Source organism: Hyla sarda, assembly GCF_029499605.1.
Source record: "Hyla sarda isolate aHylSar1 chromosome 1 unlocalized genomic scaffold, aHylSar1.hap1 SUPER_1_unloc_4, whole genome shotgun sequence".
Lineage (NCBI taxonomy): Eukaryota > Metazoa > Chordata > Amphibia > Anura > Hylidae > Hyla > Hyla sarda.
Window position 1 is genome coordinate 599,545 of NW_026607590.1, and position 13,945 is coordinate 613,489.

Consider the following 13,945-nt stretch of genomic DNA (forward strand, 5'->3'; position numbering starts at 1 on the left):
CAGATCGCCAAAAGGACGACGAGGTGGCAGGTGAGGACCATCCCGTTGTCCAGTCAGCTGATCGAGACCTGCGATTTCACCACGGATGTCCCAATCAGCTCCACTGAGCTAACCGGCACTGTTAAGCCCACACTTTAGACGCTGTAATCAACTTTTATCACGGCGTCTAAAGGGTTAATGGTCGGTATTGGCGGTGCCCGGCATTAGCCGTGGGTCCTGGCTGCCCGTAACAACCGGGACCCACCGGGTTTAACCCGTTCTCTGCTGGTGAGTGGTTTAAACCCCATTAACGGGTCCAGGGCGTACAGGTACACCCTTGGTCAAGTCCCAGAACGTCAGGGCATACCTGTACGCCCTTGGTCCTGGTGAAGTTAAATGGGAAAAGGGGGCTGATTCAAACTTTTATTATAGAAGGGGTTAAATCACCTGTATTAACGTTCTTTTTACAAATTTTTTTTACGCCCCATAGGGGACTATTACATGTAATCTTCTGATTGCAGACACTGTATAATGTTATGCCATAGCATAGCGGTGATCCCGATCAGCACCGCTAAGCTGCTGGGAAGCTTTTTCTTTCATTTCAGACACGGCGATCAACTTTGATCGATGCGTCTAAGGGGTTAATACCGGACATCACCGCAATCGGTGATGTTCGGTATTAGCCACGGGTCCCGGCCGTTGATAGCCATCGGGGACTGACCTGCTATGACGCGGGGTCAGCCCGTGACTCCGCGTCATAGCAGGGGAGCAAGTGCAGGGTTACAGGTACAGGTACGCCCTGCGTTTTTAAGAGGTTAATTACCCATGATGTTTATTTACCTTATGAGGCCATTTAGGGTGTATTGGGTGGCCCCGGGACTCGAGCCCTCTCTATACCAGGTGAATCTTGGCTGCATTCAGCAACTGAGGACCGCAGCTAATAGCTGACACAGAGCAATCTCTGGTGCTGGCTATTAACCACTTAGATGCTACTGTCAAAGCTGACATCAGCATTTATACAGCCTTAGTAAGAATCATTGGTGGTGCAGTGGTAAGGATTGGCTCACCACGAAGCGAACATGGGGGGCCCATCCATCGTCATGGCAGCCCAAGGCCTTTGCTAGGACTGCCATTGATACAGCCTGTCTATAGTCGGCTCTAATGGATCAATGCAGTAAATACGTACTGCACTGATCTGTATGAGCAATCCAATGACTACTCATACAAGTCCTTTAGAAGAATCAAAAAGTGTAAAAAATGTTAAATGTAAATGAAACTCTCCAATAATATATTCACTTTTTGGTGTAAAAATGTTAAGCTATCTTTGTTGGAATTGTTTATAAAATTAGTAAATGTAACGAAAAATATGCAAATGAGATATTGTTGTGATTGTATGGACCTGACTTCTATTTTAAGGGTGTTAATACAATGTAAGATCAGTCCCACAAAAAACAAACTCTCCAGTGTAGATGGAAAAATAAAATAGTTATGGCTATGAGGAGAGGAGTAAAAAAAGGAAAACACAAAAGCTTAAATTTCCTGGGTTGTTAAGGGGTTAATACTGATCATAAAATCTGTGTTATTCTCTGCAGATTCTTGTACCAGGAGATCAGAGGAGAATCTTATATCTTCAGATTATAAAGCAGATGATGATATCACACAAGATACATATGAAGAACATTCCATTATCCCAGATACACCCTCAGCCCTTCACAGCCAAGATCTGTCATCTCATCCTTATATACAGGTCCTGTCTTCTCAGTCATCACTGGATGTTCAGCAAAATAAAGGTCACAGAAGGGGTGTGGGACATCAACGAGCTCATACAGGAAAGAAATCATATTCATGCTCAGATTGTGGGAAATGTTTTACTAAGAAATCACAACTTGTTCAACATCTAAGAACTCACACAGGGGAGAAGCCGTTTTCATGTTCAGAATGTGGGAAATGTTTTAATCAGAAATCAAGTCTTTTTAGACATCAAAAAAGAACTCACACAGGGGAGAAGCCATATTCATGCTCAGAATGTGGGAAATGTTTTCCGGAGAAATCACATCTTGTTCAACATCAAAGAACTCACACAGGGGAGAAGCCATTTTCATGTTCAGAATGTGGGAAATGTTTTAATCTGAAATCAAGTCTTTTTAGACATCAAAGAACTCACACAGGGGAGAAGCCATTTTCATGTGCAGAATGTGAAAAATGTTATACTGCAAAATCAAAGCTTGTTCAACATCAAAGAACTCACACAGGGGAGAAGCCATTTTCATGTTCAGAATGTGGAAAACGTTTTATTGTGAAATCAAATCTTGTTAAACATAAAAGAACTCACACAGGAGAGAAGCCAATTCAGAGCAGTAAATGATGCAGATAACTCATCTATATATTATCCATGTACATAGGATATCTGACATTTATACATATATCATATACTGCATCTCCAAACTTGTTACCAATTGTTAATAAAAGTTTTCTTTCTTATATGATTTATTATTCTTATATTCATCTCCGCACACTGGACTTATAATAAATGTAATATTGTCCCTGACGTTGTATATAGGGAATGTAACGCGTCAGTGTTGTCCCCGCCCCCTTCTCATTATGATTATAGAGACTTTAATTCAAGGCATCAGACAGGATCCGCGCGTCTCCCTTGAAGATCGTCTCTTCTGAACATAAGACGCTGCAGATACTTTTATTTATCACAAACCTAGACCAGCGTTTCCCGTCTTGACGTCTATTTTCGGTCTCAGATCCTAAAATCCATTTTTCTATATGAGAAGTCGTCAATATCTCAGCGTCCCCCGGGTTCAGTAAACATCGGTGTAATTCTTTTCCTTTTCTTTGTCCTCCCCGGGGTATAAAATCCCTAGAGATCTGATCACATCTGGTACAAGATCTCTTTACTTCACACTTTGCGCCATTATTACACGGATTGAAGACCCAGTTACACGCTCGTAAATTCCCATATATGTCGTGGATTGGAAGGAAAAAGGTTCTTAAATCTTATATTTACCAATAATATTTTATATTTTTACAGTCCGTCCCTATCATAGTACGGAATTGTTATTTTTCTTCTATCCGATGGTTATTTAGTAATTTTGTTATGATTCAGAAGAGACCACGTGTCCCGTATAGACGCTCACCCTGAAGACATTAGACGGCGGTTTTGTGTTTCCGGATTTACACACTTATTATAAAGCTTTTCCTTCGTCTGGATTATTAGAGCTCGTTCGCTCTTCTTTTTCTCATCCTCCCCTTTATATTCCTCCTCATGTGGATATGGAATTCTCCTCAGTCCCTCCTTCTATAGGGCCCATTTTGTGGCCCCCGCACTCCTCCTTGGCCTCTCTAGTTCTTTCCTCTTTTATATATAACTTTGTCGGTATTACGAGACTGCTCTACGACTGATTCTGATTTCCCTTCTCCCCTAACCCCACTTTCTTTACTCCCTATGGTTATTACTAAACACATTTTCCCTCTTCCCCTTTGTGGGAACGTTTACATTCTTTTACGTTACGAGATTTATATTCTTCTACTAAGACTTTGGCCATAGAGGAATCTCGGGCTTTCTGGGGTTTTATAAGTAAATTTATTTTTACTCTCCAATGTTTTAAGCGTTATACTAACATGCGTCCCTGAAATTGGTTAGAGAGATTGTATTTATTCCCTAAATAATAATACTATCTAAGCTTTATTCTTATCTGATTTCTTCTGCTCCTAATAGTAACCAAAATGCATCTTATATGAGAAGAGGAGCTGAATATCCAACTCTCTGAAGAACAGTGCGGATTTATCTCTAGCGCTCACGTGGCTCCTCCCCCTGTATTCGTATACAGGAGAGTTCATATAAGTTATATTGTCGGGGGTATGGGACTCCTCCTCTCCTTTTGTCACATGGTATTCCAGAATCTTCTCAATGTTGGAGGTGTGTGATTGAGCCATGGACTCTTTTACATATATAGGGGTCCTGCTTGAAAATTCAATCTTTCTGGCAGATTATTTCGATTGCAATTTATACTCGAGTATAAGCACCTTTTTTTTGTGCAGAAAATGTCCCCCTCGGCTTAAACTCAAGTGAAAAAAAAATAGCAGTGACATCAGTCCAGGCATTCAGGTTGGGGGGGGGGAGCCATCCATCTTTACCGGGACGGCCCCGGACTCATCCAGGGTAGGGACGCTGAAGGGACTGTCTGCGCAGGGACTGTCCGCATACCAGTGGGAAAAGTGAGCTGGTCTGGTCCATCCACCTTCTCCACTCTGGGCTGGCCCCGAAATAGTGATTCTGGGGTAGGGTCGCTGCTGCGCATTGAGGCCGCCATGCAAGGACACCCCTGATATCACAGAGTGTACCTTTCTCTACTGCCAGGCAACAGGAAAAGGTGATTAGACGATAAGCGAGGGGGATGATGAAAGGAGAGGATGGATGATGTTGCGGGGATGGATGATGACAGGAGGGGGATGGATGATGACGGGAATGGGTGTTTGTGTCAGTGAATGATGACAGGGAGGATGGTTGATGACGGGGGGTGGGTGTGTGTGGCAGTGGATGAGGACAGGAGGGGGATGAATGATGACAGAGGATGGAATGATGATGGGGGGATGGGTGTTTGTTGCAGTTGGTGATGATAGGCTTATACTCAAATGAATAGATTTTTCTGAGGTTTTTGTGAAATTAGGGGCCTCGGCTTATACTCCAGTATATACGGTATTTTGTTGGTTACAGCAAAGAAGATTAATTATACTCTGGAAATTGTTCTTCTTGCGGTTACTTCTTCGGATTTCTGACTTGCTGAATCACACACCTACTATTGGTGACTAGACGTCTTATTCCGATATACTAGAGATCTTCTACCTCCTCGAACCATTTCGCAGCGGTGCAAAAAAAGTTCCCAGTTGTTCAAACTTGAGGAACCTGTTTCATGGCAAAATTTCTTGAGCAATTCCCTGGAGACTTGTTCTCCTTAGATTACTTTTAGAACCTTTTCATTAAGTACCAGTAGAATCTCCCAATAGCGGACACTCACAGGGAATAAAAGTGTCCATTATTAGAGATGTCCCCTATTGGGAAAAAGGCTCCAAATTCTTCCTAAATGACGGAATACTGTCCTGTGCTAACTCCAGAGTTTAATTACCTATAAAACACAATGAAAAACAATATTACAGTAGAATCTCCCAATAGCGGACACTCACAGGGAATAAAAGTGTCCATTATTAGAGATGTCCCCTATTGGGAAAAAGGCTCCAAATTCTTCCTAAATGACGGAATACTGTCCTGTGCTAACTCCAGAGTTTATTTACCTATAAAACACAATGAAAAACAATATTACAGTAGAATCTCCCAGTGTCATTTAATCACCCCCTGTATCATTTATCACCCCCCTCCCTTTTTTTACCCTGTGCCATCTTATTCCCCTGTGCAGTGGGCCTAATTATCCCCCCCCCCTTACCCCCTGTGCCACATAATTTCCCCTTGATCCCCCTGAGCCATTTCATTCTCCCATTTGTACCTTCTGTATAAATTCATCTTTATAAAGTGGCAGAGGGGGTGATGAATATGCACAAAGGGTAATAAAGGGGTAATGAAATAGCACAGAGCGGGATCAAGAGGAAATGATGTGGCACAGGGGGTAATAAAGGGAGGGGTGATTTGTCACAGGGGAAATAAAGTGGCACAGGGGGCCAGTCATCTTATTTGGATATGGGATGAGATGTCTAGGGGCGGAGTACCCCTAAGTAAGTCCATTCTTTATTCATTCTTTGACCATCCTTCATGATCAGTTATGTCCCCTTATGACTAACGTCCGTTATTATTGACGCGGGGCAAATAACGGTGCATGCACTCATTTTTGTCCCGTCAAAAATAACGATGGATTAACAGACGTTAACATTTTAACATTGAAGTCTATGGATGATGAATGTTAGCACCCAGTATTTTTATATTCCGTTATGATCCGTTATTGCTACTGAGCATGCTCCATACAGCATCACAACCAGAAGGGGTTAAAACGGACATAAAATAACTACAACAGTGCATGACGGATGAAATAACGGGTAGTAACGGATGGAATATGTCAATTATTTTTGATAGAATGCCGTTATAATAATGTACATTGGGCATCAGTTATCACCCGATATGTTCAGTTATTGTATCTATTTTTTAATGATCTGTTTTTGCTGAATAACGAGTGTCAGAAGGCAGGAAGATGGCGGTAGTGTGAAAGAAGCCTAATGTGTCATGTGACTAGGCGGCACCATAATAGCGTCACATCCATCTCATTATCTTTTTGTAATTTGTAATTTATCACCTTGTTCTATAATTTTCCATTACTTGCCCCTAGGTATATTATCTGGGTCACATGACATTTCACTTCTCTTTATCATGTCCAGAGTCCTGATGTGGAGTCAACACAGTTTGTAGGGTTTGTGGTATAATGATTCCTATACGGAGAATTATAGGGTTTGTGGTATAATGATTCCTATACGGAGAATTATAGGGTTTGTGGTATAATGATTCCTATACGGAGAATTATAGGGTTTGTGGTATAATGATTCCTATACGGAGAATTATAGGGTTTGTGGTATAATGATTCCTATACGGAGAATTATAGGGTTTGTGGTATAATGATTCCTATACGGAGAATTATAGGGTTTGTGGTATAATGATTCCTATACGGAGAATTATAGGGTTTGTGGTATAATGATTCCTATACGGAGAATTATAGGGTTTGTGGTATAATGATTCCTATACGCAGAATTATAGGGTTTGTGGTATAATGATTCCTATACAGAGAATTATAGGGTTTGTGGTATAATGATTCCTATACGGAGAATATGTTGTGATACATGGTGGTTTTCCACACCCTGGTCCTTGTATATTAGACTGAAAATAGTTCTTAGTGTCGGCACCGCAGTGGGCGCAGCTATAAGGCAGGTGGATATAGGATCATACGCACTCAGCACATTCTTCACACAAAAGTGCCAAACGTTCAGAATTTGTCCACATGTGTCCATAGTTCTCAGGATACACCAGTAATTGTCAGCAGGACTTGGAAAGGCCGGTCACATGGAGGTCAGGACTCTGTGTGTCTCTTTATCACCACCCGATCTCCAGGATCTATATCAGGAGTTTTACCATCTGGAATAGAATAAAGACTTGTGTATGCGCTTGTTGTACGCGCTTGTGTACGGCCGCACATAGCTAGATAGGTGACTGTGTTACATCTGCAGTAGCTGTGGACAGTACAACCCTGTTCTAGGAGCAGGAAACCAGAATAAGATCTCTCCGTCTTTTATTTTAATGACATCACTCATTTTACCATATAATGTACGGCAATCCTAAAAAATAATTTTTTTTAGTGATAACATTTTAATGAAAACAACAATATTGTAAATTTTGGAGGGTTTTGTTTTCACGCTGTACACTTTACAGTAAAAATTACATGTTTTCCATATTCTGTTGGTCAATACAATAAAAATGATCCCCATGTTATATACTTTTCTATTATTATACTGCTTTTGACAAAAGAGACAAAAAAACAGCAATTTTTGATTTTTTTCTTTTAACGTTTACGCCGTTCCTTTTACGCTTTTTGGGGGTAAAATGGGAAAAAGGTATTTACATTTTATTGGGGGAGGGGATTTTTCACATTTAATTGTTATTTTTTTACTTTTTTTTTAAACTTTTTTTAATACCCTTTTTATGTCCCCATAGGGGACTATTTATAGCAATAATTAGATTGCTAATACTGTTCAGTGTTATACATAGGACATAGCACTGATCAGTATTATTGGCAATCTTCCGCTCTGGTCTGCTTGATCTCAGACCAGAGCAGAAGTTTGGTGAACCTCTGTCGGCCATTTTAGATGATCGGATGCCTGCGGAAGCGCCATGGGCAATCCGATCTTCAATAAAAAAATGCGCATTGCTGCAGATGCTGTGATCTGTATTGATCAAGGCATCTGAGGGGTTAATGGCGGTATCAGTGTGATTGCTGATGTCCACCATTACCGGCGGGTCCTTGGCTGCTCATAGCAGGCGGGTCCTGCAGTGCATGATGTGAGCATTGCTCCGATCCTCGCGGTCATGTACAGGATGTAAATGTACGTCCTTGGTGTGTGAAGTACCTATATAATGATTCTGATTGTTAATCAATATATTAATACTTATATGCTATTGCTAATGCTGCAGAAAGATATTTGTTACCCTTACACTACATATCAGTTTGCTATTTGCTTGAAGACCTTGGGACGACGACGAAAGTTGTAAGATAAAGAAGAAGCTGGAAGCTGGAAACAAAACATTTGAGAAAATATACAGACTGTGCAGAATGACTGATACATCTGGAATTTTCTGTTAGAATAGAGAAATTGCAACATAAGTGACCAATTATCAGGAAGCAAATGAATGCTTAAAATGTTAATATATACATACACAATACTCAAATAACCAATCAACATATAACACGATGACTTGATGTGATAACTAACCTCCCCTTTTTGTCAACTGTAAAAAACAATGTACTCCCGTATAATAAACAGAACTCCTTGGGACAGCTCCTTAGCCGGTGCTTCTGCTGAGAAGGAGATTTATACCAACTTTTTGTCTGGTGTTTATTTCTCGTGTCGGCCCTCAGCAGTATACAGCGGCCGTCACTCACAATTTAAGGCCGAACCAGAAGAAAACATCGACACCTCAGCACCAGGACAAACATTTATGTCCGTGGTCCTTAAGGGGTTAAATATGGATTTAAAAATACACACTAAAATTCTGTCAGGCCGTCTTTCCATGTTGATGCCTCAGTTGGTTTATTAAAGGTCGCCAAACATGTGACAACACCGGGAGAATCTTGAACCTATTCCATGATGTGGCGCTGGAGGAGGAGTCTACTGTTTCGGTCGCTGGATGCTGAGAAGGGATTGGACCGTATAAACCGGTGGTTTACCTTCTCACCATCCAGCAGAGGGGGATGGGGGGGGACTTTTTGGATGCAGTAAAAGCTCTATATACAGCCCCATATGCTGGGGTCTTTACATACAGAGAATTATCACAAGAATTTATGATTAGTAACAGGACCCGACAAGGTGAACCGTCCCCCTTTTTATCCTCTGCATAGAACCTATAGCTCAAGCAGTTCCACAAGATCCTGGTATTTCTGGGGTCTCAATAGGAGAAGGAACCAGACAATCTCCCTCTATGCAGATGACATAATATTCACCCGACAACAAGAGTCATTGCCTAAGTTTCTATCACTGAAGGATTTCAGCAGGATCTCTTATTACAAGCTTAAAGGGGCATTCCAGTTAAAAACTATTTTTTCATATCAGCTGCTAAAGTTGAGTTGTTCTTTTTGTCTGAGCACAGTGCTCTCTGCTGACACCTCTGTCTATGTCAGGAACTGTCCAGAGCAGGAGAGGTTTGCTATAGGGATTTGCTCCTGCTCTGCACAGTTTCTGAGACAGACAGAGGTGTCAGCAGAGAGCACCGTGGTCAGACAGAAAAGAACAACTCAACTTCAGCAGCTGATAAGTACTGGAAGGCTTAAGATTTTTTTTTTTTAATAGAAGTAATTTACAAATCTGTTTAACTTTCTGGAGCCAGTTGATGTGAAAAAATAGTTTTTAACTGGAATACTCCTTTAACTCCTTGAGGACTTAGGGTTTTTCCATTTTTGCACTTTCGTTTTTCCTACTCACTTTTTAAAAATCATAACCCTTTCAATTTTGCACCTACAGATCCATATGAGGGCTTTTTTTTTTTTTTTGCACCACCAATTCTATTTTGTAATGACATCTGTCATTTTACCCAAAAATCTACAGCGAAACGGAAAAAAAAAAATAATAATCATTGTGCGACAAAATTAAAAATAACATTTTCAAACTTTTTATGGGCTTCCATTTCTACACAGTACATTTTCCGGTAAAAATGACACCTTATCATTATTCTGTAGGTCCATACGATTAAAATGATCCCCTACTTATATAGGTTGGATTTTGTCGCACTTCTGGAAAATATCATAACTACATGCAGGAAAATGTATATGTTTAAAATTCTCATCTTCTGACCCCTATAACTGTAATTTTCCACGTACAGGGCGGTATGAGGACTCATTTTTTGCGCCGTGATCTGAAGTTTTTATCGGTACCATTTTTGTTTTGATCTGACTTTTTGATCGATTTTTAATATTTTTTTTATGGTATAAAAAGTGACCAAAAATACACTATTTTGGACTTTGGAATTTTTTTACGTGTTCGCCACTGACAGAGCTGTTTAATTAACGATATATTTTTATAGTTCAGACATTTACGCACGATACCACATATGTTTATATTTATTTATTTTATTTTTTTTAATGGGAAAAAGGGGTGATTTGAACTTTTATTAGGGAAGGGGTTAAATCACATTTATTAACACTTTTTTTTTGCAATGTTATTGCCCCCATTAGGAGACTATAATATACAGTACATTGATTGCCAGCACTGATCAATGCTATGCCTTAGCATTGCATTGATCAGTGTTATCGGTGGTCGATTGCTCAAGCCTGGATCTCAGGCTTGGAGCAATCAATCATCGATCGGACGCGCCGGAGGCAGGTGAGGGACCCTCCTCTTGTGTCCTTGGTACCCCGCAGTTTTGTAGTGACGGTCCTGATCAGCTCCCTCAGCCAGCTGGAAATGCTATTTTCCTATTTTAAACGCTGCAATCAATTTTTTTTCTTTAAATCAACTGGTGCCAGAAAGTTAAACAGATTTGTAAATTGAAAATCTTAATCCTTCCAGTACTTATCAGCTGCTGTATGCTCCACAGGAAGTTCTTTTCTGTCTGACCACACTGCTCTCTGCTGACACCTTTGTCCGTTTTAGGAACTGTCTAGTGCAGGATAGGTTCGCTATGGGGATTTGCTCCTGCTCTGGACAGTTCCTGACATGGACAGAGGTGTCAGCAGAGAGCACTGTGGTCAGACAGAAAGGAAATTAAACAAGAAAAGAACTTCCTGTGGAGCATACAGCAGCTGATAAGTACTGGAAGGATTAAGATTTTTGTTTTGTTTAACTTTCTGGCACAAAAATGTTCTCCAGCAGAGTACCCCTTTAACTCATACTAATAGTCATGGGTATGTCTATTATATTTGGGGGGGGGGGGGGTGTCTATGATAATTGAGGATATGTCTATTATATTTGTGGGTATGTCTATTATAATTGAGGGTGTGTATTATTTTTTGGGTCTGTCTATTATAATTTAGGGTGTCTCCGTTATAAATGGGGATGTGTCTATTATAATTGAGGGGGCGTCTATTATAAATGGGGATGTGTCTATTATAATTGAGGGGGCGTCTATTATAAATGGGGATGTGTCTATTATAATTGAGGGGGCGTCTATTATAAATGAGGGAGTGTCTATTATAATTTAGGGTGTCTCCTTTATAAATGGGGATGTGTCTATTATAATTTAGGGTGTCTCCGTTATAAATGGGGATGTGTCTATTATAATTGAGGGGGCGTCTATTATAAATGAGGGTGTGTCTATTATAATTTAGGGTGTCTCCTTTATAAATGGGGATGTGTCTAATATAATTGAGGGGGCGTCTATTATAATTCAGGGTGTATCTATTATAATTGAGGATGTGTCTATTATAATTGGGGGTGTGTCTAATATAATTGGGGTTGTCTATTATAATTGGGGGGTGTCTAATATAATTGGGGTTGTCTATTATAATTGAGGGTGACTCCTTTATAATAATTCCTTATTTATATAGCGCCCACAGATTCCGCAGCGCTGTACACTCATATTGGTCACTGTCCCCATTGGGGTCACATGTTTTTGAAGTGTGGGAGGAAACCGGAGGAAACCCACACAAACATTGGAGAACATACAAACTCTTTGCAGATGTTGTCTTCTGTGCTGCAAGGTAACAGTGCAAACCACTGAGCCCCCGTGCTGCCCCATGAGGGGGGTTTATCCTAATATATATCTGGTTCATTACGAGTCCAATCCTCCTCCCTTGTGGGCCGGTGCAGTGCCGTAGATTGTGATTTGCCATAGATTGTGATGGAGTGACTCAGCAGTTTTCCCTGCTCGAGCGCTCCGCCTCCATCACATTCTATAGGCTGACACTCGCACACCCCCCAACCATTGGTTACTGCGGGGGCTGGGGGTGTGTGCGAGTGTCACGTGACATATTTAACCTCACAGCAGTCTCACTTGGGCTATCACAGGGACAGGATCTCTCCCTGTAATAGCCCGAAGCTGTACGGAGCTCTCATGGCCATTGTGGCCCGATTCCGAGAGCGGTATTGGGCCACAGAAGCTAATACTTACTGTTTTATTGTCACCCGCCAGCGCGCTCGTTCGCCACCGCTATCGGGATCCCTATGCCTGATAGCGGCGTTATCAGCTTGTCACCCGCCAGCGCGATCGCTCGACAGTGCTATCAGGATCCCTATGCCCGATAGAGCTGACAACCGCTTGCCTCCCCCCCGCTGCTCTGCTCCCCGTCCCCTGTTAACTCTCAGGGAACGGGGAACAGAAAGTAGAGCAGCGGGCACCACTAAAGTAGCACTACGCAAATGCTAAAGTAGTACTGCGCATGCGCAGCACTACACAAATAGCGTAGGTTGGTAGTGTAGCCGTACATTAGTGTAGGTTGTAATTTAGCATAGTTTAGCATTAATAGTGAAAGGAGGTTAGGCACCACAACTCCCAGCATGGGAGTTGTAGTTTAGGACTACAACTCCCAGCATGCCCAGACAGCTGAAGGCTGCCCAGGCATGCTGGGAGTGGTAGTTTAGCTTAGATTAGACAGCGAAGGGACCACAACTCACAGCATGCCCAGACAGCTAAAGTCTGCCCGGGCATGCTGGGAGTTGTAGTTTAGCTTAGATTAGACAGCAAAGGAACCACAACTCCCAGCATGCCCAGACAGCTGAAGGCTGCCCGGGCATGCTAGGAGTTGTAGTGCAGTGAAGTCACCACAACTCCCAGCATGCGTAGACAGCTAAAGGCTGCCCAGGCATGCTGGGAGTTGTAGTTTTACACAGGTATAAAGTAGTTAGCGTAGCGTTAGCTCAATTTTAGCATAGCTTTAGTTTAGTGTTAGCGCAGTTTTACAGTTTTTAGCATAGCATAGTGTTAGCGCAGTTGTTGCTTATTTAGCATAGCGTAGTGTTAGCACAATTGTAGCGTAGCTTAGTGCTAGCGTACTTTTAGCGTAGTGTAGTGTTAGTGCACTTTGTGTAGTGTTAGCATACTTTTAGTATATTTAGCATAGCGTATTGTTAGCGTAGTCTTAGATTAGTTAGCGTAGTGTAGTGTTAGTCCAGTTCTAGCATAGTTGGTGTAGTTGTACACGGGTGTAGTGTAGCTAACTTAGTTTTACAGGCAGATGAAGTGTAGTTTAGAGAGTTTAGCGTGGGGTGTAGCTTAGCTTAGTCATAAAGTGAAGGGGCTACAACTCCCAGCATGCCCAGAGAGCCAAAGGCCGTCCGGGCAGGATGGAAGTTGTAGTTTTGCAAAAGTAGCAGAGGCAGTTACGTTAATGCAGTATACAGTCACATGTATAGATGGCTGGATACGGTGATCACAAGGCCACTTACCCACCTCCGTTCCTGCTCCGTCACTGGACATGTAGCAATGCAGGAAGATGACTGAGCTGGAACGGGGGTGGTAAGTTAGGCTCTCCAGGTAATAACCCATTTTTTTTGTGTTTGTCTTCTCGTTTCAGATACGTGAATGCGGAGGACTACATCGGAATCGGTGGACTACGACGATGACCTGCATTTTTTTCTTTTCTTTTAATAAAATGGTTAACGAGGGCTGTGTGGGAGTGTTTTTCCTAATAAAAATGTTTTAACTTGTGTGTGCTTTTTTTCTTTGTTATTACTTTACAGGCTTAGTAGTGGAAGCCCTCTTGTAGACGGAGTCCATTACTAAGCCGGGGCTTAGCGATAGCCCCAAAAACAGCTAGCA

At 41.6% G+C, this 13,945-nt stretch overlaps 1 protein-coding gene across 1 annotated transcript in view; it reads left to right on the forward strand.

The window, feature by feature from the left end:
- LOC130298198 (zinc finger protein 850-like) overlaps nucleotides 1–13,945 on the forward strand; it is a 173,492-nt gene that overhangs the window by 31,868 nt on the left and 127,679 nt on the right. The window contains exon 5 of the mRNA XM_056551115.1: nucleotides 1,791–2,297. Within this exon, the coding sequence (XP_056407090.1) occupies nucleotides 1,791–2,297 (507 nt within the window). The remainder of the gene's footprint in view (nucleotides 1–1,790; nucleotides 2,298–13,945) is intronic.